This window comes from Orbicella faveolata, unplaced genomic scaffold (assembly GCF_042242905.1).
Source record: "Orbicella faveolata isolate gen_17 unplaced genomic scaffold, um_ofav_v1 contig_13, whole genome shotgun sequence".
Classification (NCBI taxonomy): domain Eukaryota; kingdom Metazoa; phylum Cnidaria; class Anthozoa; order Scleractinia; family Merulinidae; genus Orbicella; species Orbicella faveolata.
In genome coordinates, this window is record NW_028301540.1 from 17,435,077 (window position 1) to 17,456,726 (window position 21,650).

Below are 21,650 nucleotides of genomic sequence, written 5' to 3' on the forward strand. Positions count from 1 at the left end.
TATCCTTGTTCTGAGAGTACAAAGCGTTCTGCATATGTTACCATCATCAGACCAAATCTGGAGTATGCCACAGCTGCATGAGATCCCTACCAGCAAGATCAGATTGATGTGATTGAAGCAGTTCAGCAACGTGCAGCTAGGTTCGTCAAAAGGGACTACAGTAGAAACTCTGTTACAGGAATGTTAGAGTCACTAGATCTAGATCCTTTAATTGTTAGATGTAAAATCATAGATTGAATGTATTTCAATCAGCAGTTGGCAACTCAATTGCACTGCCAATACCTGATTAATTTTTACCCAAACAATGTATTGATCAATCATTTTCTAAATTCTCCTTTTTACCACCAAGTTGCAATGATGATAATTATTTTTATAGCTCCCAGACTGGAATTCTCAAGATCATTGTGTCTCATTAATTAGAAATGATTAATTTGTATTTACAATTAATTTATTCGTTTTCCACATTTATAATTATGTCATTAGTTTTTACAGCGTTTCACGATCAATTTACTCATTTTCAATATTTATTTACTTATTTATTTATTTATTTATTTATTTAGTATACTTTATTTAGTATACTTTATTTTTTATCCTTTTGTAAATTTATATTGACTGTTTGCGAAAGCGTCATCAATTATTAAATGTAGATGTAGGTGAAAATATATAAAAGGTCCTTATAACCCAGTTTTTTAGGATACATGCTCTCTCTCCCACAAACAAAAAAAAATTCCCTACAGAAAGATCCAGATGTGGGCGTGATAATCACTCTTAAAATATTTATTGATCTTTACCTCAGGTGTCTAAACAAATTTTAATGCAAAACTTTAGACAAATTATATGAAAAAAAAACGTGTTCCATCTACAGAATACACTTTTGCAGAAATCAAGCTCATTTAAACAAAACCAGTCACTTGGAAATGACCTGTTGAGTGACTGAGTAGTAGTATTTGCACCAGAATGTATCCAGACTTTCCAGATTGTCCATTGTTTTTGTTGTTCTTGTATTTGCTTGTGATAGCGGTGGTGGTTTTTGTCTATAATTTATGAGATTTCATTTGTAATATTATTCTATTGAAGTGTGCAACATACCTAGTGCTGAAAGATCTTTTCCTCATTTTGAAAGGAATTCCTTACCTCTAGGCTAGTAATGATGGCTTTCCTATAAAGTCCTCTCATTTTTGGAAGGTTGAAACTTTCACTGAACGGAGATAGTGGCCGTAAACACTGCACAGGAAGCTACAAGCAAATGATTTAGTCAAGATGAGTTAACCTTACACTTTTAGTACGTAATATAATTATCAATCTCTGAGACAAATACTGTTTTGCAGTTTGTCAGAATTATAAAAAAGGAAATAAGCATAGAAATTTCTGATGTATTGTCCATAATAATTTTTTTTAATATCAGTTTGTCTTCCTCTCAGTACATATATTTGAATTCAAAGTTGCAAATCTATAAGAATAATGTGGGGAAAAATATAGACATTAACCCCAGAAGTAAAAACTTGCTTAAAGAAAAAATAAAATAAAATAACAGGATTTACAGTGTGGAGATTTTAATCTTACAAACCATTGAAAGCTTGTTATCTCCAAACCACTTGACCCAGTGAGTACTTGGTGAGGGAGGAGCTTTTTGTGCTTCATTATATGAGACAACACATCCAGGCCACCAGTCATAGCCCTTTAGCCGGCCCCATATCAATTGGCCAAAAACAAAGTCAGCTGCTTCAGGCTGTTGTGACAAAACACATGTTTTTGACACTGTAACTAAATATATCATATCAAAACTTAATTTTAAAAACAAATAGCATCATTGTTTCAAATAACGAGAGTGATACTTATCAGTCTCTCGACTTAAACAAACAGAGGACCATCCAATACCAGATCATAATGCAACAGCTAGCTGATATATTAAGAGCTGCTAATTTTGAGAGGAGAGGAAAACAGTCCGCCTTTAAGCAAAGCAAGGTCAGAATCAACAAAATCCTTAATCCACCAGACTCTCAGCCATAATTAACCTAAGGGCACATGCTCCTTCCTTGAAAAGAAACTGGGAAACATTCCTACACAAGATCAACTAATAAAACATCAAAATCAACACAGCATTTTAAAGTTGCCCAAACCTGAGATTCAAGTGCCACACCATAAAAATAAAACAGTTGAGGAGAGAACCAACTATGAACTCAACCCACATATAGCACTGGGCCACAGTCAAACCCAGGCCACACTGGTGGGAGGTGAGCACTCTTAACCCTACACCATCCCTACTCCCTATTGCAGGGTTACCCTCAGCCACCAATTTACAACCTGGGTGGAGAGAAGCACTGTGAGTGTCTTCCCCACAAACACAACACAATGTCCAAGGGAAGGGTTCAAACCTGGACTGCTCAATCGGGATTCAAGTGCACAGTTGACCATGAGGCCACTGCACCCCCACAAATGTTAACAAGAATTTGTACAAAAACAATGAGCAACAATTCCACCAGATTTTTTAATTAAAATTATGTCACACTGGTTTGGAAAAACCATCAATTCTCAGAAGTGATCAGCATAAAAAAACATTACAGTAGAACCTCCACTAATGGCTGCCTCTCTACAACAGCAACTTTCTTAGGTCCTTGCAGATAGTCTATACATTCACTCTTATTCTAACCTCTGTACAATGACCACCTCTCCATGATGGCAATGGCCACAGTCACTAAAACTCATCGCAACTACCAAAATAACCTCTCCACAACAGCCAGTTAATCGGTGACTAATAAACAGTGTATTCAAAACCCTATTTATTTTTTCAAATGGTCACCAAAGTTGATCCATACCATCAGGTTAAAGATATCATAGTAGTTCTTGTTTTCATGTAACTGTATTGTCTCACCAGGGTGGATGCATACTGTAAATCCTCAAATTAGTACCCAGACACTTATTTCAAATTTAGAGGACACAGGGCACTTATTCGAGGGAGGTGTTTAATCTACGGGGCACTTATTTAATTTCTCCAAAATTATGGTCAGATATGATCACGTTTTTTGTAACATATGTATGTGTCAGTCCCTCAGAAGTCTCAGAGGGATCCTGTCTCTCTTGAAGAACCATGTAATATAACCCCTTGAGCCGGTCTAGGCCTGCTGCACAAGGTTGGTTGGCTTTAGGCAATGAATCAGCAGATCTTCACTACCATCCGTTGCAATGGTCAATGTGCAGTGCTTGAATAAGTTGATGATCACTTGTTTGTGATTGAAAACAACCAAAACTATACATCCTCTGTTGTCTCAGCACTCTTCCATAAGCCAGGGGGAGAGGAGGGGGGTACTCATTCAAGGGGAGGCACTTAGTTTAAATTTTGGCCGAAATGAGGGGTGCTCATTCAAAGGGAGCGCTTATTTGAGGGGAGGCACTAATTCAAGGATTTACGGTATTCCACATATTTTACATATAATTATCCATACCAGCATACAATCAGCAAGCTGAACTTTTGGCACAATAATATTGAATAAAAAGCAATGATAATGATTTGCCAGTGAGGTGGTACAAGCAATGACAGATTAACCTGGGTTATTTCAGCCAAGAGGCCTTTTGCATGAACCGGTCACATGGAACAAAATCACACATGATGGTGAGCAAGTTCCGCAGTGGGACAAAGGCAGATCCAGGTGGACTGGTACGAGTGGCATTGTTTTGGAAGTCCCACTGTGCAACTTGCTCACCAGCATGTGTGATTTTGTACCGTGTGACCGGATCATGCAAAGGGCCTATTTCAGCCAGTATAAACTCTGTACAAATGTACCCAAGTTTAAGTAACTTGACCTCAGTAAATGTTTAACCCAGCAAATGCTCAAGAGTAAATGCACCATAAGACTTCTAATATTATCATGCCATCACTAAAACATATGGTACAAAAAAGGTAAAACAAACCTCCTCCTTAGGTATCTGCTGCTCCCTAGAAGGTGAAATTCTGTGCTTTTTAACCTCTACAGGACTGATAGAAATAATTACATCACTCTTCAGGCGGATCTTTTTCTTTGATTTGTAATCTGAAGCTGAAAATTCAAGTCTTCTCTTAACCCTTGGTTTTTTAGTTGAAGTACTCCCTTTGATCGTGTCCAGGTCAGAGGGGGTTGACTGTTAAAACCGAGAGAGACAAAACTCAGTGTTACAAATGAAGTCATGAGCTATATATGACCAGAATTTAAGACAAGTTCAGGTAACACTAAAATGATCTTCACCACACAAAAGGAGATATATATGTTATTTGCTGGTGTGAGGTTTGTACTAAGAAAAACTTTGGAAAGGTCTTAAGTATGGCCCAAGGCCGTAAGCTGAGGGCAATATTTTATTTATTTCATTCAAGTAGTTTTAAAATCCAAGTGAGCATTATAACTATGTATTAAATCCATGAGTATAATCACTGAAAACAAATCTCTCAGGAGTTCTGCTATTTAATGAGTAAGGCTTGAGGGAATATTTTCATTACAAAAATCAGTGAAATGTAATAAACTATGTTTCAACATCGTCGGATGCCATTGTCAAGTAAATGTGTGGGTTAGTTTTTGCATTATAAATAGATCTACAAGCTATGTACATAACATGGCAAAATATGTTAAGTGACAAGAAAACAAGAAGAAGTGACTATTAGGACGCTATGTTAAGTAAACAAACAATTTTTCTCCGATTGAGTCTGACTGAGTATTAAGTACAGTAGTTACTTGACAATGACATCCCACCACATAATTTTGTGTTGAAAATAGTTCTGCTGTTCTTATTAATTTATTATTATTTGGTAGTTTCAAAAGTAACTTCATGCTAAAACAAACTCTGAGCAAAATCTCAGAAAAATATAACATTATTTAAGCCAAGAGAACTGTTTTTAGTTACAGTTACAGTTGCAGTTACAGTTAACATATATAAGGAATTTCACATCCTTCACACTTGTGATACTTGTCTCAAACTTGGGGTCTAAATGATCCCCTTGGAAAATGGCACGATACTCATAGAAACCCCAAGGATTTTTGAGCAAAAGAAAGACTGCTCATAGTCAAAGAAATATTCCAAAAACACACCAAGCAAATGGTAACACACAGGGTTGTTGTTAGTCATAACGAGGACATACCAAAACGGCAGTGCACAGGTCAACAGCTACCATTATTTGTCCCCTCCAAACACAGCCATCTTCTCAATAAGGGAGTATCCTAGTGCTGCTGAAATAGCCTAATTTTCTACGTACTTCTCCTCTATCACAATGACCACTTTCCCCTCACCAGCACTCACTTTCACATTGAAATTTTAGTTTATTATTGACACTAGTTTCAAAAGTAGCTTGATGCTAAAACAAACTCTCGACAAAATCTCAGAATATGAGATTAAGCCAAACTTACTAACGTATGCCTTGCATAATAAACTTCGTCGTAAAGTAAATCCGTTTTCATCCATCGCATTGTTAGTAATCCTAGCCTTGCAATTGGTCCTTATCATCTGTTATGTACTATCTATTTTTAGTTCTCAAAATCTTACACAAAGTAGATAAATGTGTCCCTCAGGATACCATGAGTGTTTAATTAACATATTCGTTGGGATGGGCCAGTGGGCCTTGCAACAAATTCTCATGCCATAGAATCGTGTTTGATCCAAAAAAAAAAGTGTGTTGCACCATGTATGAGTGCTAATTATATTTTTGGAGCGGCTTATTTGACTTAAAGTGTTTGATCTTGGATCTAATTGGGTGATTTCTGAAATTACACATTTGCATAAGCTTAGCTTGTGTTCCTCTGTGAGGCATGCCACTTCAACCATTTTTGTTGTGCACTGTCATAATAGACATAATGGGATTACCATTTAAAAATTAAACAACGTTTAGAGACAAAAACATTCATAGCTACGGCTTAACACATTAAACAACAGCTGAATTTACGTAAACTAATCTCGATCTTTGTATCTTGCACAGTGGTACTGCAGCGATATATACTAAGATAAGCTAACTTTTAATTTAACTCAAGCTGACATACTTTAATCATAGCTCCCTGAGAATGTTGCTGTAAATTCCTGTATTGCAACTTGGAACGAAAATCGTCAATCTAAGCCACTTACCGCCATTTTAGGTGGGCAATCTGATCTGAAAATGGTTTAAGTATGTACGCACAATTTGTTTGAAAGCAGCTTTGTGTTTTGCATCGGTGCACAAAATCTCTGGGCCGGGTAAGGCGAGCATTCCGAGAACAATGGTCCTGGGTACAAGAGTTACATTTTGTGCGGTACTGTCAACATGAGTACAAAGTAAACAGCACTTCTCATTGAAAAAAGCCCAGAAATAGCAGTACATTTTGTCGTATGATGCTTTTTAAAAATGATATTACATCACGTTACCCTGGTGAAACTAGCCTCCCACGCAGACGCTCGCACGGGGGGCATTTACCATTCCTAGTGCCAGGCTTTGGCGAGGTTTTAAAAATTCTGGTACCCAGTCCAACTTGCCGTGAAATAAACAAAGCAATGTCTTGAATTGTATCCCTTGTATGTTCCCTCCTGGGTTAGTCGCCTCTTAAAGTTTGTTGAAACACGTAAGGGATAATTTATCTTTTATATGGGACGGTCGGGATTTGATAGATTGCTCCTATGGTATAAGGTCAACCCCTCCCCTCCCCACTAGCTCCCCCTCCCCCACCTCGCTTCACCAGAAATAATGTTTTTCCGATCTACCACACCCACCCTCCACCCCCACGACGTTGGATGGCTGGGCCCACCCTCTAAAAACCTGGAAGTAAAATGTGATTTTTCCTGACTGTTTTCTGGGGGTGCTTTTTTGAGCTATTCCACAAATTGGAGGGATATTGTCGATCCTGTGTGATACAGCGCCCCCAACTCACCTCCAAAAGAATGAATGATCCATTAAAACGTTTGTCTAGTGTAAAATGTGGTTTAAGTCAAATATTCAGATTTTAACTAGTTTCGCTTTTATCACTTTTATCTACCTCGGGAAAACTCTATTTTCCTAGGCCGTTGAATTAGAGATCACATAAGTACCCAGTGACTGAATGTGGGGGATGAATTGGGAATCTTGTTTTGAAGTTTGCTTAGAATCTCTCAGTTCACTTCTGCAAAATTCTCGAACAAACCAGAATTTTACGAGCAAATGCTCTTCATCTCGGTGACAATGCCCATCAGAGCACCTCTGCACGATGCATGATGGGAAGTTACTTGTAGAGTAATAGTCCAGTCCGATTGTACAACTGGTTTTATCTTCATCGGTCTAGTATTTAAGTCTCTCTACTCTTAAGCGAGGTTGTGGTGCATCAAATGAGAAATCGAATAGTCAGAAGTCCAGCCAAACGGAATTCATGGAATTGGGACATTGCCTCGTGGGCGTTAGCTCTCTTCTGAGACCCAGAATATCTTTGTCACGTGAGGTCTCACGGTCTGCTATAAAAATGTGATTATTCATTGGACTGCCATATTCACAATGTATACCTTTCGATGATTGTTCTGTGGGTAACCGTCAGTTTATCGGCTTACTTGAGGTGCAGTGGGAATTTTGAACGTTACGTTGGGGTAAAACCATTTCATAATTGTCCTCTTTTTATTTCAGCTTTCAAGTTTGCCTCACAAATATTACAAATTTAATTTCATATATATTCAGTCAAAATGTATTTTACATCTTATAAACAATAATAATAACAATAATAATAATTACTTTTGTTACATATATGTATATATAGACAAACACCAACCCCCGACAGTTGATACTGGGGCAGTTCGTGTCCATATTTTTTCATATTTATCTTGGTCGAAGTTATAACTTTACAAAGGCCGACTGTACATAGAAAAACTTGGTCTGATCATTACTCCCGCCTGCTGTCTTCTGTCCTGTTTTATTTCTGCAGTAACATTTGAGGAGTTGTCAATGGATGGTCGATCGTTAGTCTTTGTTCATTTATTTTTTGGGTATAGAAAAGGCCATCGTAATAATGGCCCACACAAGGTTCATGGCAGTCACAATGAAACCCTATCGCTTGGTGAAGCGCATACTACGAGAAATCATAACGTTATATTAAAAGCTACTTGATATTGAAAACCGATCCATTGGCAAATCACGCAGGAAGCTATATTTTCCTGTCTTGGTGGGTAAACAGTTTTAAGCATTTCCGTAATATTGTTTGGTTAGCAGCTAGTAGACACAAGAAGTGTCCAGATCCCACTCGGCTTGATAACAACTGGATGTAGGGTTGACAAAATGCTGTTGCGGGTATGGTGGCTTGGGGTAAGGTTCCTTAGGCATGGGAAGAAGCTGCTGGGATGCATGCGGGCTCACGGGTTTGGGTTCCCGACACTCTGGTTTGATGTAAGGTTTCTGTGAGTCAGGAAAAGCCATACTAAACAGAGCTTCTGGGCTGCAAACAAATTTATACACGTAGCGTTCGCCTGCAACCTTCTGCATTATTCCTTTCTCGTAATAATAACGAAGAGATCGGCTGAGCTTGTCGTAGTTCATAGCAGGACGGTTCTTCTGGATGCCCCACCTGCGAGCCACTTCTTCGGGATCGATAAGTTTAAATTCCATACCACGCCCTGTCCAAGCGATAAACGAGGAACATTCAGGCTCGTCCAAGAGAGCCACAAGGAACTGCCAAAGCTGTAACGACCCCCGTCTCTGAAAGGCCCTGGGTTCTGGATACGTGACACCACTCGGTACTTTAAACTCGGGAGCTGAAGGTTACAAAATAATACAGTGATTAAATGTTAGGAATCTTCTTATAGAATGAGAATGAAGTAGGACCAACAAGAGACAGATGAATAATGATAAGTCATTTTTGGGGGCATTTTAATACCTGTCAGTGATATTTATCGGGCCTTTTTCTGAAGTTCAACTTCATTTGGGGAACAACAGATGCATGGAAATCGAAAAAATGGATTCTATTAATTGTTAGTTTGAAGCTAGTCTAAGAAAGAAACAGAGCTTGCAAGACGATAAAATAAAACAAATAATACCACGAGACGAAAACAAAAACGGATAAAAGCGTATTAGCATATCGCGTAAACACACTGAACAAAGAACTGGCTGCTCGATCAAACGCCAAAGGCCGCGCTCGCTTTCTTTTGCAGATTAATCAGTGAGCAAAACACATTTGCACGCACAACAGGCCCAGATGCAGAGGAAGTGTTAAAGACTATTGGTGTACATCTGACAACTTGTAACACCCTAACACGCCGTTTTATATCGATTCTTTGAAAACAGTCGGCACGGATTATGACTGTAAACATAAAGAATACGTGAGTATTGTGTTGTGTGTGTTTCGTGCCATCCTGGAAAATACATACCGTACAACTTCGTGAGCAGGACATTTTTCTCTATAATTCATCGTTCAATTTACGTTAAGACAATAGAAATTGTTTACTTATGAACCATACTGAAAACATTTGTAAAATTTGTAAGGCATTCTGAAATCTAGCTGAGCTTTCTCAGATCACGGTAAATCAAAAACGATTTATAATTTTTTACAATCAAACTGGGAAGGACAAAAAATATATGAAATCATAAGAGTGCGACAAGAATGAATTGAATTCTACATTGTCGAAAAAAGTCACCCCAGTAGCAACTTGGCAAATTTCAAAAGATTTAATCATGTTTTACTTTATATTTTGTTGTTTCCTCATTTGGTGTCTTTCTTATTCACTGTGATCTAAGGCCATACCAATTAAGAACTTCTCTAATTTCTTGCCGAAGAATAGAAAAATTATTTGAAGTTTTTTTACAGTGTATTCAAATTAGACTGTGCCCATAAAATGCTACTTTGCGGCTGTCAGTAATTCAAAAAAAACAGACTGGCAGAGAAAAGCCATGCTTACGCGAATTGGCCAAGGCTTATCATAGAAAGAAATACGATGAAACTTGATTAATTGCAAGAAAACACCATTAGCTGAACTTCGACAAAGTGCCCAGAGATATGAAATGGCTCGTCTAACTTTCTATTGATATTCAAAACACTTTCAGTCGATTAGGCAACTTCAGCACAGCAGATGACGCATTTCTAAGGCCGAGGAAATTCTGTTTGCATAATATCCTCGGTTCGTAATACTCTGGCTGAGTCCAGGGCAATAGGTTTTGTGCAAAATTGCTTGCTTCGCGTGTGGGGTCATTTAGCGTTCGGTAGGTGATCTCTGCAAAAACGTTTGCATTTCACGTTTTAATTAAGTTACAAAACGAAAATAACAAATAAAAGATCGAAATTAATCTTGCGACGTGCAAAGTTCCCTTAACTGAATACAAATCAAACGAGTTTGACATTTGTCAAACGTCCTGAGAAGTGTGGCGTCACCCTGTTTGATTTCGCTAAAAGTAATTTATCTTCTAATTATTCAAAAAAGAGCTCAACGAAGCAACGCCTTATAGAAAAATACCCAAACTGATTAAAAAGACATTGCAGTTCCTACTGATTTTGGAACAAAACCGTATTCACACAGACTAAGTTGATTCTGTCGTTATTGTCTATTTTAGCTGCTTCAAGTGGTGCTAACATCCGGGCCTTTCAAATACGCTTTGCACGCCCATTCTGAAGCGAGGCAAAGATCTCGCCAAGAAAGTTGTCTTTTTGAAAAATATTTCTCTTAATCGGCAAGAAAACTTCCTGCAACTAATTGATGATGTAAAATCGAAAAGGAGTTGAGTTTTCCACCAATTTAAGCAATTAAATCTTAGCGGATAGTCGCGCTTTCTTAAAGCCACATTCGAATGAAAACCTTACAAAAAAAATTGCTCGGTTAAGAATAATGGTCAAGCAAAGATTACACTGTAGCTTTTATCCGGAAAACGGTTTTTTACGTTTAATGACAAGGTAATGGCAAAGTGTTTGATAAATATCTCTACGGTGTTCACGCGTCGCTTTCAATTTCTGGTCGAGCGCTTGCTGCTTTACGAATGCAATCAAAATAGCGCCTGTAATTAGTGTATAGAGAGATATCGAGCAGGCTTTTAAGACAAGAATCCTATCATTATTTATCATGCTAGAACATGGGATTTTGTCTAACGTTTAAGGGCGTATCATTAAATATCAGTTTAGAGTAGAAATCTACACGTCCCAAAAATTCCGTGGCTAAAAAAAGGGGTTGTGGAAATTTTAAAAGGGCAACATTTGATGTCCGTTTGGTTTTATTTCGACTGAGCGTGTGTCACACGGCAGGTGCAACCAAAGATTTAGTGCTTTTTTCAATAGCCGTCTTTGACATGGGCTTATTAGCGAAGAACAGAAAATCCCAAATAAAAACACCGTGTGATATCTGTGATACTTCGTTTACAGACTCGAGCTGCGTTGTATAAATCATATTAATTTGAGCTGCAAGTTTCTTCCGCTCTCTCAAGTAGTTGCACAAATATTTTGCCGTATTCGCTGCTGTTCAGTTTGCTGTCACACACACAAAAGAGTAAAGAGTTCTACAATATCTGCGTTTCATTTTAGCTGGAATAAACACCCTTCCCTGGAAAGTCTAACATGGGGCCCATCATTTTAAACGCAGTATTCTTGACAAACGTCTGCGGAAAAAAAAAAGATACTTAAATACTGCACTCACCGTCTCTGTAACTTGGTTTATGTTCTTTGAAGTCGGTGTACTTGTGGTATCTCTCTGCGTAAGGCAGAGGTTCGTCGTAAAACGAATGGACATTGGGATCATAGACGGCGGCTGAAAAAAAAATGTACGCCGAAAATTATTACATTGTTTCGAATAATTCAATTTCGTATTTAGACAAAGATCGTGTTGTATTTCTTTTGACCTGAAATAAGAAGTTCGGGGTTCCTTTCAATATCATAAGTTTACCAGAAACAAAATTAAAACGATCGTACTTTTTCTTACCAAATGTTGAAGTAGAAGCCATTAATAGTAGCGCACTCCTTGGTCGTGGATGATGAATGAAACATGTCTAAAACTCCGGTCAGCTATTATTTAGCCACTAGCGAAAAAAAGCTGAATGCTGTTTTGTAACTTATTATGTCCGGTCGTATTTTTGCGCAAATAAAAGACAAAATGGTTAAGTCCTTAAGCACAGTGTTTTAGTAAAAATGGCCGTCAGGTATTGCGAGTACGTTACACCACGAGGCCGCCAACATTTACTGAACTTTCAATATTAAATACCACTTTGTCACTAGTATTATAATATTTTTCCTGCGAAGCGGATTTAACATTACGTACGTCCGTTTGATAACAGAAACGTTTAAACAGGAAAGGAAAGAGGCTTGTCACCAAGGAGCCTAAATCACTGGAATCTCAACTCAGTCTCGCTCTACCAAAGGACTTTTTACTTGAACGTGTTTTGTAAACTCTTTCTTCGCTCTTATATACTTTCAGTAAAAGCTAACGCTTATAAAGATCCTATACAAAAGGTTCAAGTTACTAGATTTGCTGGTCTCTTTTTCTTTTTGAAAGCACAAGTAAAAATTAACCCGTTTCCCGTTTTCGGAGTGTTTTAAAGTATAGACTCTTAAATCTCTGATCGTTTCCGCCCTTTCTTGTTGACATATCGCTTCCCGTTTACCACTGTAAATATCCTGTCTTTGGTATAAATTGAGGCTTCCCTTCCTCTTTATTCCAATATTCTAATGTATTTGAAGACCTTGAACATGGCTGTACTATGCGTGTACAAGTTAGGGCCGCATGTTCACTGGCAAGGGAAAAAAATCGCAGTTGTGCTATTAGCAAGAGGACCGTCAAAACAAAGCTGTAAGCGAATGGCGCTGTGCTCGCCTTCCGTCGGAGCTCCAACAGGGTGGAATCCACGTATCTTCAAAAACCTAGCAGTTTACAGGATAGCTTAGTTTATTCAAGTTCTTGAGCATAAACTGCTGTGGTCAGAAAGCTCGAAGATAAACACAACTACAAAGGAACAGTAATGGTGCAGTCGAGGAAGTCGAGGGGTATAAAACTAACCGAATGACACACAGCATGAATCGATTATGCGCCACAAAAAAAAAAACCATAAAATCATCTTCAAATTATTTGGGCAGAAATTATAGATTTTAGTTCATAATAAGCAGGATCAGTTCGGCTTGGCCGATTCACATAGAAGGAAGACCATCTATTAAACCGCAGGTGATTTCATTTGCCTGGAGGTTTTTTTTCTGTTTTTCTGAAACGCACGGGGCTTCCGTTTTCGAAATTAAAGAACCTGTAAAACATATTATTACTATTGGTTGTACTTTGTGTGTGAATGTTTTCTTGGTGCTGAACACTCAAGCGTACATTTGATTACCAGTTTCATAAGAAAATTTAAACTTTTCATAACACAGCAAAACTGTGAAGCTGTGAAAGGGCAAATTCAATTGACACAATAATTCTGGCAGCGTTGGGTTGATTGAATTGTGGGCAAAGTGTTTGATCTTGCCATGATCAGACGAAACTACCTACTTATGTAATTAACCGAATGAAAAGACCCAACGTCCGCATAAACAAGGACAAAATATAAACCCCATGAAATAATCGGCTATTCCTCGCATGGAGAGCAATTCAAACCGGTTCTTCACGAGTTTTGTGGAAGCCAAAGAAAGATAACTGCATTTAAAAGGAAAATAATTTCTTTGGTAACATTCCTGTTTCCTCTTCATATTCAAAATTCAACATTTTCGCATTTTCGTAAACGGCTACAGACAAAAGCTTTACCGAAAAGCTTCGTATGCGGAACTTCAACACACCTTAATTTCTTTATTTGTATAATAAAAAATGAGCAGAGTAAAGACGTGTGTTTTTTATTCTATTCACTGTCAATAAATGCTCTTTTTTTGTATAGCATTGCGCTTCTCTACATGATCGCACAAGAGAACAAATCTCGTCTCCCTCATTTGAGCGCAATTGGGAAATTAAAAGGTCATGTATAACACTTTTGCAACTAATTTTGTACCGGTAAGAGAAGACGGTTTTGTGCGCGTTCAATAGATGTTCAGGAGGAAGAGAACCCTAAAACACTAATCAGCTGAAATTTAGCCCATTCAACGCCGAAATACACCTGCGTCACGATTGTGAATTTTAAACGACTGTCCTGCACCGAGCAAATTAAATTACCTTTGACAATGCCGAGTAAATGGCTCTCAAAACCTAAACTAATTTTAAAAAGTTTGGAAAGGCCTATCATGTTTTACCATGCTTCAAGGCTTAAAATGTCCTTATGAATGTACCGCTGTCAACGTATAATTTAATTACAGAAATACAAAATGCAAACAATGGCTTCTTAGCTTGTGTGAAATCTGAAAGGTTGGATTGTAACACTACTTGGCATAGCGAATTTGAGGAACGGTGAGGAATGAATACCCGTTGTAGCTAAGCCGATGTTTCATCTTAAATGTAAACTAAGGGATCTTCCTAAAACCCTTTGAAAATGTTTTTACCTCAATTAGCGTGTATTTTTTTTTGTTAAGATTTTTAAGTGGAGAAAAGCATCATAACTCACACACACAAAAAAACAACACATATAAAAACAAGAATACTAAAGTAAAGAGAATTTTTGAATCTAGAACGAGAAATGTTGGAAAATTATTCATATTGAATCGAAAATGAAAAAGAGCAAGAAATTGCTTTTGGGAGAGAGAGAGAGCATCTGGCTTTAGGCTGTCATGAGTTCATATGTGTTTGCCAAAGAAAATATTAAAGTGATGCAGCAATCATGCCAAAAAACATCTGCGCTCCAAATTTAAGATATTGTGTTCAGTTCACTCCATAACAATTAAAATTAATTTCAACATTTTCTATCATAAAATCAAAGCGCTATGAATATTCATAATGTGTGGGCTATCAAAATGTCTAATTAGAATGAAAAACAATTCAGCGAGTGGTATTGCACAATGAAGAAAAATTTACCTTCTGTTGAAGATGTTTGGAGGCCATAACACTCTGCTTGCTGATGCGCTTGATGGTGGAAAGACGCGAGACTTTGTAAACGTTCTGAAAGGAAAAAAGATAACATGAAGTCGCCAACAAACTGTATACAGCGTAAACCATTTGTTAGTGCTCTCATCACAAAAACATACATACGTTCTGAAAGCACCGAAACAAAAGAGCAAAGCTTAAAAACTTTACAACTCGTTCATTTATCGTTTTCCCAAAAATTTCACAAAACTGAAATGAGCAGCATTTACAAGCAAAACAGTTCTTCCTGTCAAACACGTGACACATTTCATGCACCGCTGTTAATCGAACCGGGGAATTGGAGTTGAAAAACTGTAGTAATTGCCGTAAAGATAGCAAAAAAGGCTTATTAAAAAATAACTTTCACTCTTCATAAAAGTTTCATTCCTAAATGAGTGAAGAAGAATTGAAAGGCTCTAGGAGGTCATGGCTTTAAAATTGTCTTTACATTTGTCAGTGGGGGAAAAAATCAAATAAAAATGTGATACAGACCAACAAAAGTGTTTCTTTCAACAAGTGTAAGGTTCAAGTGAAGAAAAAAAAAATTAAATTAACGCAAAAATACAGGAACTGATTTTAATTTGCCTTAGAAGCAGCAACACATGAAAATTTGTGAAAAACAAAACACAGTAGAAGCTAGAAAGAACAGTTCTCTTATTAACTGAGGAGTAAACACTAGAAAATTGAGGCGAAAATCTTTTTTAATCATACCTTGTTCGTAGGGATTTTCACATGTCGTGTAATCGATAGGCTCTTGTTTGATGGAAGGATAACTGGGAGCTGGCGAAGAATCGAACGGCGTGCTGTCATAAGCTGCTGCTAGTTGTCTGTAACCCTTCATGCAGTGAAAACTTGATGGCTGCGCCGAGCAGGTGTATACCAAAGGGGAACTGCTTGAAGCGTGGCTTTCACTTATCATTCTCATGTAAGAAGAGTTGTCGTTGGTCTTGTCCATCTTGTTTGACTGCTTAAGTGTTGCTCGTCGAAGTAGCTCGGACTGCTGACACGCTCGCTCTCTGGGCTCGGCTTTAATGTGTGTGGCATAGCTGCCTACAAAACGAGAAAAAATATACCTCTAGACAAAAATGCCTATTCATTTTCAAAACAAAACTAACGTTATGAATGGCCTAAACAAAAAAGAATGCCTTATTTACATAATGAAAAAATGGGATGGGGGCAGAGCAAGGAAAACAAGCGAAATGTACAACTTTTGTTGGGAAAATAATACGCCGGGTGACTGTATTATGGCCGTCAAATCAAGGCTCGCTACAAAATAAGAAAAAAACTGGTATTTAACTTAGTTTTAGGCAAACAGAAACCTGAAAAATATTCATTGATATTTAAGGCCATTTATCGTCGCGGATCTTTTGATGCGGTTTTTAGTGACTTTTCTCCAGTTAGAGAACAGCTCTAAATTTATGAGCATCGTCACATTACAGCGGTCTTTTTAAGGCATAAATAAAATAAGCCCGAGGCAAAAACTTAGGCAAGATTGTGGGAGAGGTTGTCATCAGAGATAACACTAATTGCACTGGTGTTTCAGTAGTCAGAAATGGAACTTAAGGCACGTGTTTACCGACAAAATTCTACTTAATTAACGTTCCTCTAACAACTACACGGGAACACTGGGAAAAAAATTTATTGCTCTCCAAAAAGCGGAGTAACCGGAAAAGTCGTCGTAAAGAGAACGTAAAAATCGTTTTCCACTTCCCTTATACCTGTTGCTTTCTAACATACGCACATATAATTTTCTCAGAATATTTTTTTCGGGTAACACAATAATTTATTTGACAGTTACCTTCCTTCGGAGTTGTCGAGTTTCCTTCGATTTCGGGCACAAACTGTTCATCAGTGGTACTTGACTGGTATGGCCGCGCTTAAAAAAGCCACCAGCAAAAGAAAATTAAACGTTATACATCTAAAATCTAAGTTTAATGAATTCGGCGCTTTTTCATCAATTATTCAGGATGTTTCGTGCCCAACGTTAATAAAATTATCGCTAACTCGCCGCAAACTTCACGTTAACATAGTTACCTTCGATCATCCAGTGTTCTTGCATTTGGCACAAATCTTGAAACAATTCTGCATGAAGACGGAAAAACATCGCTCCGTCTTAATCACAATTTTTCTTATACCAGAAAAAAAAAATCATATCAGAGAGTATTGTGATGGAAGCGTAGTTTACCTTGCGAGTCGACAGAGAGATTTTCACCGTGGCCGCGAATTCGCTCCACGGGACTACAAGATTTGCGTTCGAGATGACAGGGTCTTGAGGAGAGCTGGTGAGAATAAATTGACAAAATCATTAATAAGTGGAGTAGAAATGAAAGCGTTTCTAAGCGAGAAAATGTTTGTGTTACCTGTGGGTACATGTGAGGAACCTCTTGGTCGTATGTAGAGTCGAACTGGTACATTCTAATCTCAGTGTGTAAGTTACACACCGCTTATGAAGAACTGTCCTTTGCGTATCGAGTCAAATAGTAGGCTTGTCGTTTGGTAGTTAACTAAGAAAACACGGCCGAAATAAAAACTAAAAAGGCGAACACCGTAATGGTATGAATTAATTTAGAGTTTGTAGTAAAAAATGGCAACTAGCGCTCTACTCTACTGTGTAATATTTGGTCGGCTTTGTCATATTCACACGAGATCATAGTTGTAGATTTTAGCTGTCCGCTTTTGATCAAATCTTTCATTTATAGCGAACGCGTTTCCCATTGGTTTACCAATTTATTCCTTTTGATGTATGATTGGTCATTTGCAAGTAGCAATTCACCGAGTGTCAATTTCTGTCTGTTGACCAATCAAAACAATGAAAACAATTAGTCTCATTTGGCACACGTTAGCTGTCGCCGCGAGTTGGCGAACGCGTGCCTAGTTTGTCATTCACCTATACACCTAATAACATGATCATATCCAGCAATCATTCACAAGGACCGTAAGTAAAACCTCCAAGGGGGCTGTACGAGGCGGAATAACTTTCCCGCCCGTAACACCGTTCGTTTTGCTCTTATACAGATCACCGGCGAAGCGATGTTCACTTCGTCCGTTCATTTTAGACGCAAGATTACAAAAAGACAAATTTTAAATAGTTGTTTATTTTGTTCTTTTTGGTGAAAATACGAGATGCGTGCGATTTAATTTCTAGGTTTATACCGGGGGGTGGTCCCCAAGGGGAAAGTACACGAAAAACCTGAAAGAAAGTAAAGTGGGATTTCCAATCATTTAGCACACTGAATGTGCGCTCCTGATGAGAACTGATTTTAATGCTCTTGCAAAAAAGAGGCTAAGCTTTGAAACAAAAAACCCCGTGGAAACCGAACATCAAGCACGCTAATTGGTATTGTGTGACGAGAAAATGAGTTAGCATTTTATTGTTCGTCCTATATACAGGTGACGATGAGATTCAGTTTTTCATCAATTCTAAAAAAATCTTTCCCAAACTTGACGATTATATTAGCAAACAATCTTTGTCTGTTTTGATAATTTTTCGCGGCAATTAAACGAACGAATTTTTTACGGGAAAGTACTATCTGGATAACCCTGGCCTTGTAATATTAGCAATTTATCTCGGCATTAAATGAATTTCTTAAGGTTCGTGAGAGCTAGCTGTTTAATGGAAAAATTTTCCCACGCTTTAATATGAATTGATGAGGACAGCTACACAATTTTTTTGCACAAATTCTCTGGAAATTGGACATTTTCAACTGCTTAGCAAACTTATTGTCCAGCTTTCTATCGGCGAAGTGGCATTTATTTCCGGGTCCCGCTCATTCTTTGATGTTGTTTGAGCAAACCATCAGACTAGTCATGCTTGTATTGAACTTTACTCATTCCCTTCTACACGCTACATTTGGCGGCAAGCACGTTCGTCATAATAACTTTCAGTCCAGCTTGATTGAGTTTTTCATCAAGCTTTATTTGAGCCTGTGTGCGTTGTTTTCGTATCTTTGTTGACTGTAGAGACTTACGTATCATATGTACGCATGCTTTTAAAATGAAACTGGAACACAGTGATAACAAAACTGACAAATTGAAGCGTAGGTGCGTCAGCCCTCGCAGTGCGCTCACGTCACGCATAACAACGCAACTTTTTTAGCGAAGCCGCACGGTCACGTACGAGACAGACACGCAGGAAATCGAAACTGCGTGATTCTGCTAAAGAAATAAAAGAACCGTGATCTTTATCGGTTTTGAAAGCGCTCTTTTGGGTTATCAATATTCGAAAGAGCGAGGTTTTTTAAAATAGAAATACAAATGATCAATTTTTCAATAAAAAAACACAATCGAAGAACTATAGAACAGGAGTTAATACGCACAAAATGGGAATTTGAAAAACACAAACAATCACATCATTTGATATTTCCTGCAAAATTCTCCGTCCTCTAACTTAAAAGGTTTGGAACCGATATGAGCTGACTTCTAACTGGATTGTGTTTGACACGAGACATTTGAAAGGAGACCGCAAACTACTTATATACTACGATAGCTAAATTCACCTTAAGCTTTAGAAAATGTTCGCCGAATAAAATCTAATCCCCTTTTTCTTCTGTTCTTCTTAGATGAACGAAATACTCTTTTTGTGATAAACAGAGAAATGAGTGTTAAACGGCTCGTCTTTAGTGCGAGCGCCGTGAATAACATGCCAAGCTAAATCTACTATCCACCTTTGGTAAACAAGAATTTCACAAAGTGAATGTAATGAAGTCGAGTTTTTTGATTTCGCTCTTAGTGGCTACATGTGATCCAGTAACGATATAAGTCGCTATCATTTAGAAGTTCGAAGCAAGCGGCACCTGACTGATAATAACACATTAGATATTCAGTCGCCATGAGCTGTGAAAATGTTAAAGCGCAGCAGCTGCAATTCTCGTTTACCTTTTCTTTCTTTTTACAATATCTCTAATAAGGCTTGGGCTTTGTTTCGACAAAATAAACGAAAATTATGAACAAACTCGCTCAGTTTATCCTCTCGTTCTAATTCTTTTTGCTTTACTCAATTCGCAAACCTGAATTTCGTAATTACAGCTTAGATTTGCTGGTAAGAACTTCCTTTCTGCTGGCATATTTGGTAACAACTTATCCAGTGGGAGTTAATTTTATTCACAAATTTAATTTATTGAAGAGTTTTTCTATAGCAATTGTTGTTTTTTTACGGCAGAAAGCCTAAATGTTTACTTCTCATCATTCGAATTGCTGCCGTGAAAAACAATAAGAGAAACACTTTACCCTCGTTGCTGTATTAAACAGAAAATATATTTTTTTTCGGGGTTGCCATGAAATTTGACATCTAAAGAAAGTTCTCTACTTAAGTGTAAAATGTTTGCTTATATTACAAACCCAGCGGACGGACAGATTCAACACTGTTACTGATATGAAACTCCCGCCTAAAAACTTCCATCGTCGCATCCAATTTTTCGCACTTTGACAACAATAAAAGATCATTTACGACTGAATCCGCGAAAACAAGACGGCTTCATCATGAAGCGAAAACGAAAGAAAGAAAACTATTCTTTTGGGGGGTCTTAGAGAGGTAGAAAAGATAAAGGTAACTTCACAAGTCAGTGAAAACAGAGAACGACAATAGCACGAACATAAGATTTAGTTACACCTGTTACAACGTGCAATGCGCACGCGTCACTAACATTCAAAACAAATTGTTCCCTCCTGGGGTTCGTCTTTGTCTTTTTCTTGGCAGTTTGTTCTTCATCAAAGATTTCCTTTTAAAAGAACAAATGTAAAGACATTTCTATGAATTTCTGCCTTGTTTTGACCGCAGAAAATGATCGCATACAGACCTTGAGTAGCCCTGTTTTGAAAATTATCGAGATTAAGAACATTAGAATATTTAATTAAATTATATTTAATTTATTTAATTTATTTTGACACAATTGCTTTGTCTTCTAAGTAATCTATAACTCTTCCTCCTTGCGCCATAATGAAACGCGACCAATTGATTTGTTAGTTTTAGGTCCCTTTCTAATGGAAAATCATCTCGGCCTTGTTTTCTATATAATTTACATGCAACGAGAACTTTAAAGAAGACGCCTGGATACACACTTGAAAAAACGTACGTTCGTAAAGTAAATCATTCTGTCGGTTTGCCGCGCGCTTTGATAGCAAGCTTCTGTGTATGACAGAATTTTCCGGAATTTTGATGGGATCTCAATTGCTGTTTGCTCTAGGGAAGAAATGAGAGCAGACGGAAAACCAAGCTAAATTACTTTAACTGTACTGGCGTACATTTAACGCGCTTCTTGTATACCAGGGGTTGCAGGGACTTGACATGTTCATTTCAAGTAACATTTAACGGACTCACCTTCTTCCGGTTGAAGAAAAAGGCCTTTTCGGAGTTTACTTTCTACAATGTTCCTGAGAGATTTCAAAAAGAGCCGTTTTCTTTCAAGATACTAAGTAAGTCGTTAACTCGTCGCTGAGGCGTATTCAATAGCTTTTTGCCGACCACGCTAACCCAATCTGCAAGCTAAATTGTTCCTTTGAAACTCGTACATTTAAAGATGGATAATATTCTAATTCATTCACGTGAGTCAGTCGGTGTTCAGCTGCATGGTAAAATTAGTAATATGCATTTAGAGATGAAGTTATTAGTTAAAACTCCGTATAATTGAAACGATATAGAGTTTCCAAAGCTTAGGTGCACTTTAACAATAAAACTAGTTTTTCTTTGGCCATGCGATCGGGAATAGTTAATTCTGTTCTCAAAAAAAAAAACATAAAAAAAAACCGGGAAAATTCGATAAAAAAATTTCTCATCAGCTTGA

At 37.7% G+C, this 21,650-nt stretch overlaps 2 protein-coding genes across 5 annotated transcripts in view; both read right to left on the minus strand.

The window, feature by feature from the left end:
• LOC110054826 (DNA (cytosine-5)-methyltransferase 3A-like) overlaps positions 1-6,417 on the minus strand; it is a 33,781-nt gene extending 27,364 nt beyond the window's left edge. The window contains exons 1-4 of one of the 2 annotated variants that reach the window (XM_089284885.1): positions 6,079-6,417; positions 3,910-4,116; positions 1,568-1,729; positions 1,135-1,236 (exon numbers count right to left, since the gene is read on the minus strand). In XM_089284885.1, the coding sequence (XP_089141011.1) occupies positions 1,135-1,236; positions 1,568-1,729; positions 3,910-4,116; positions 6,079-6,084 (477 nt within the window). In that variant the 5' untranslated portion in view covers positions 6,085-6,417. The remainder of the gene's footprint in view (positions 1-1,134; positions 1,237-1,567; positions 1,730-3,909; positions 4,117-6,078) is intronic. The other variant, XM_020761223.2, reaches the window with a different exon arrangement.
• Positions 6,418-7,545: 1,128 nt separating this feature from the next.
• LOC110054560 (ETS translocation variant 1-like) lies at positions 7,546-21,386 on the minus strand. Of its 3 annotated transcripts, none has more exons than XM_020761010.2 (8): positions 21,188-21,386; positions 17,057-17,150; positions 16,906-16,953; positions 16,670-16,747; positions 15,583-15,921; positions 14,824-14,907; positions 11,551-11,661; positions 7,546-8,691 (listed from the first exon to the last, which is right to left on the minus strand). In XM_020761010.2, exons 3-8 carry the CDS (start codon positions 16,928-16,930, stop codon positions 8,153-8,155), a joined length of 1,176 nt encoding a protein of 391 aa, XP_020616669.1. In that variant the 5' UTR covers positions 16,931-16,953; positions 17,057-17,150; positions 21,188-21,386; the 3' UTR covers positions 7,546-8,152. The 3 variants fall into 3 exon arrangements, with proteins under 3 accessions (XP_020616669.1, XP_020616601.1, XP_089141017.1); XM_020760942.2 differs by lacking the exon at positions 21,188-21,386 and adding an exon at positions 17,232-17,549; XM_089284891.1 differs by lacking the exon at positions 21,188-21,386 and having other exon boundaries at positions 17,057-17,549.
• Between the last annotated feature and the right edge of the window lie 264 nt (positions 21,387-21,650).

Bases quoted from the DNA above. Each gene is read 5' to 3' on its own strand.
- LOC110054560 (XM_089284891.1), bottom strand. From the start codon at position 17,285: ATGTACCAGTTCGACTCTACATACGACCAAGAGGTTCCTCACATGTAC. The intron at 16,748-16,905 runs GTAACTATGTTA...GGCTTTTTTAAG, and splicing joins AGAACACTGGATGATCGAAG to CGCGGCCATACCAGTCAAGT. The intron at 14,908-15,582 runs GTATGATTAAAA...TTTTCCTTTCAG, and splicing joins TGAAAATCCCTACGAACAAG to AACGTTTACAAAGTCTCGCG.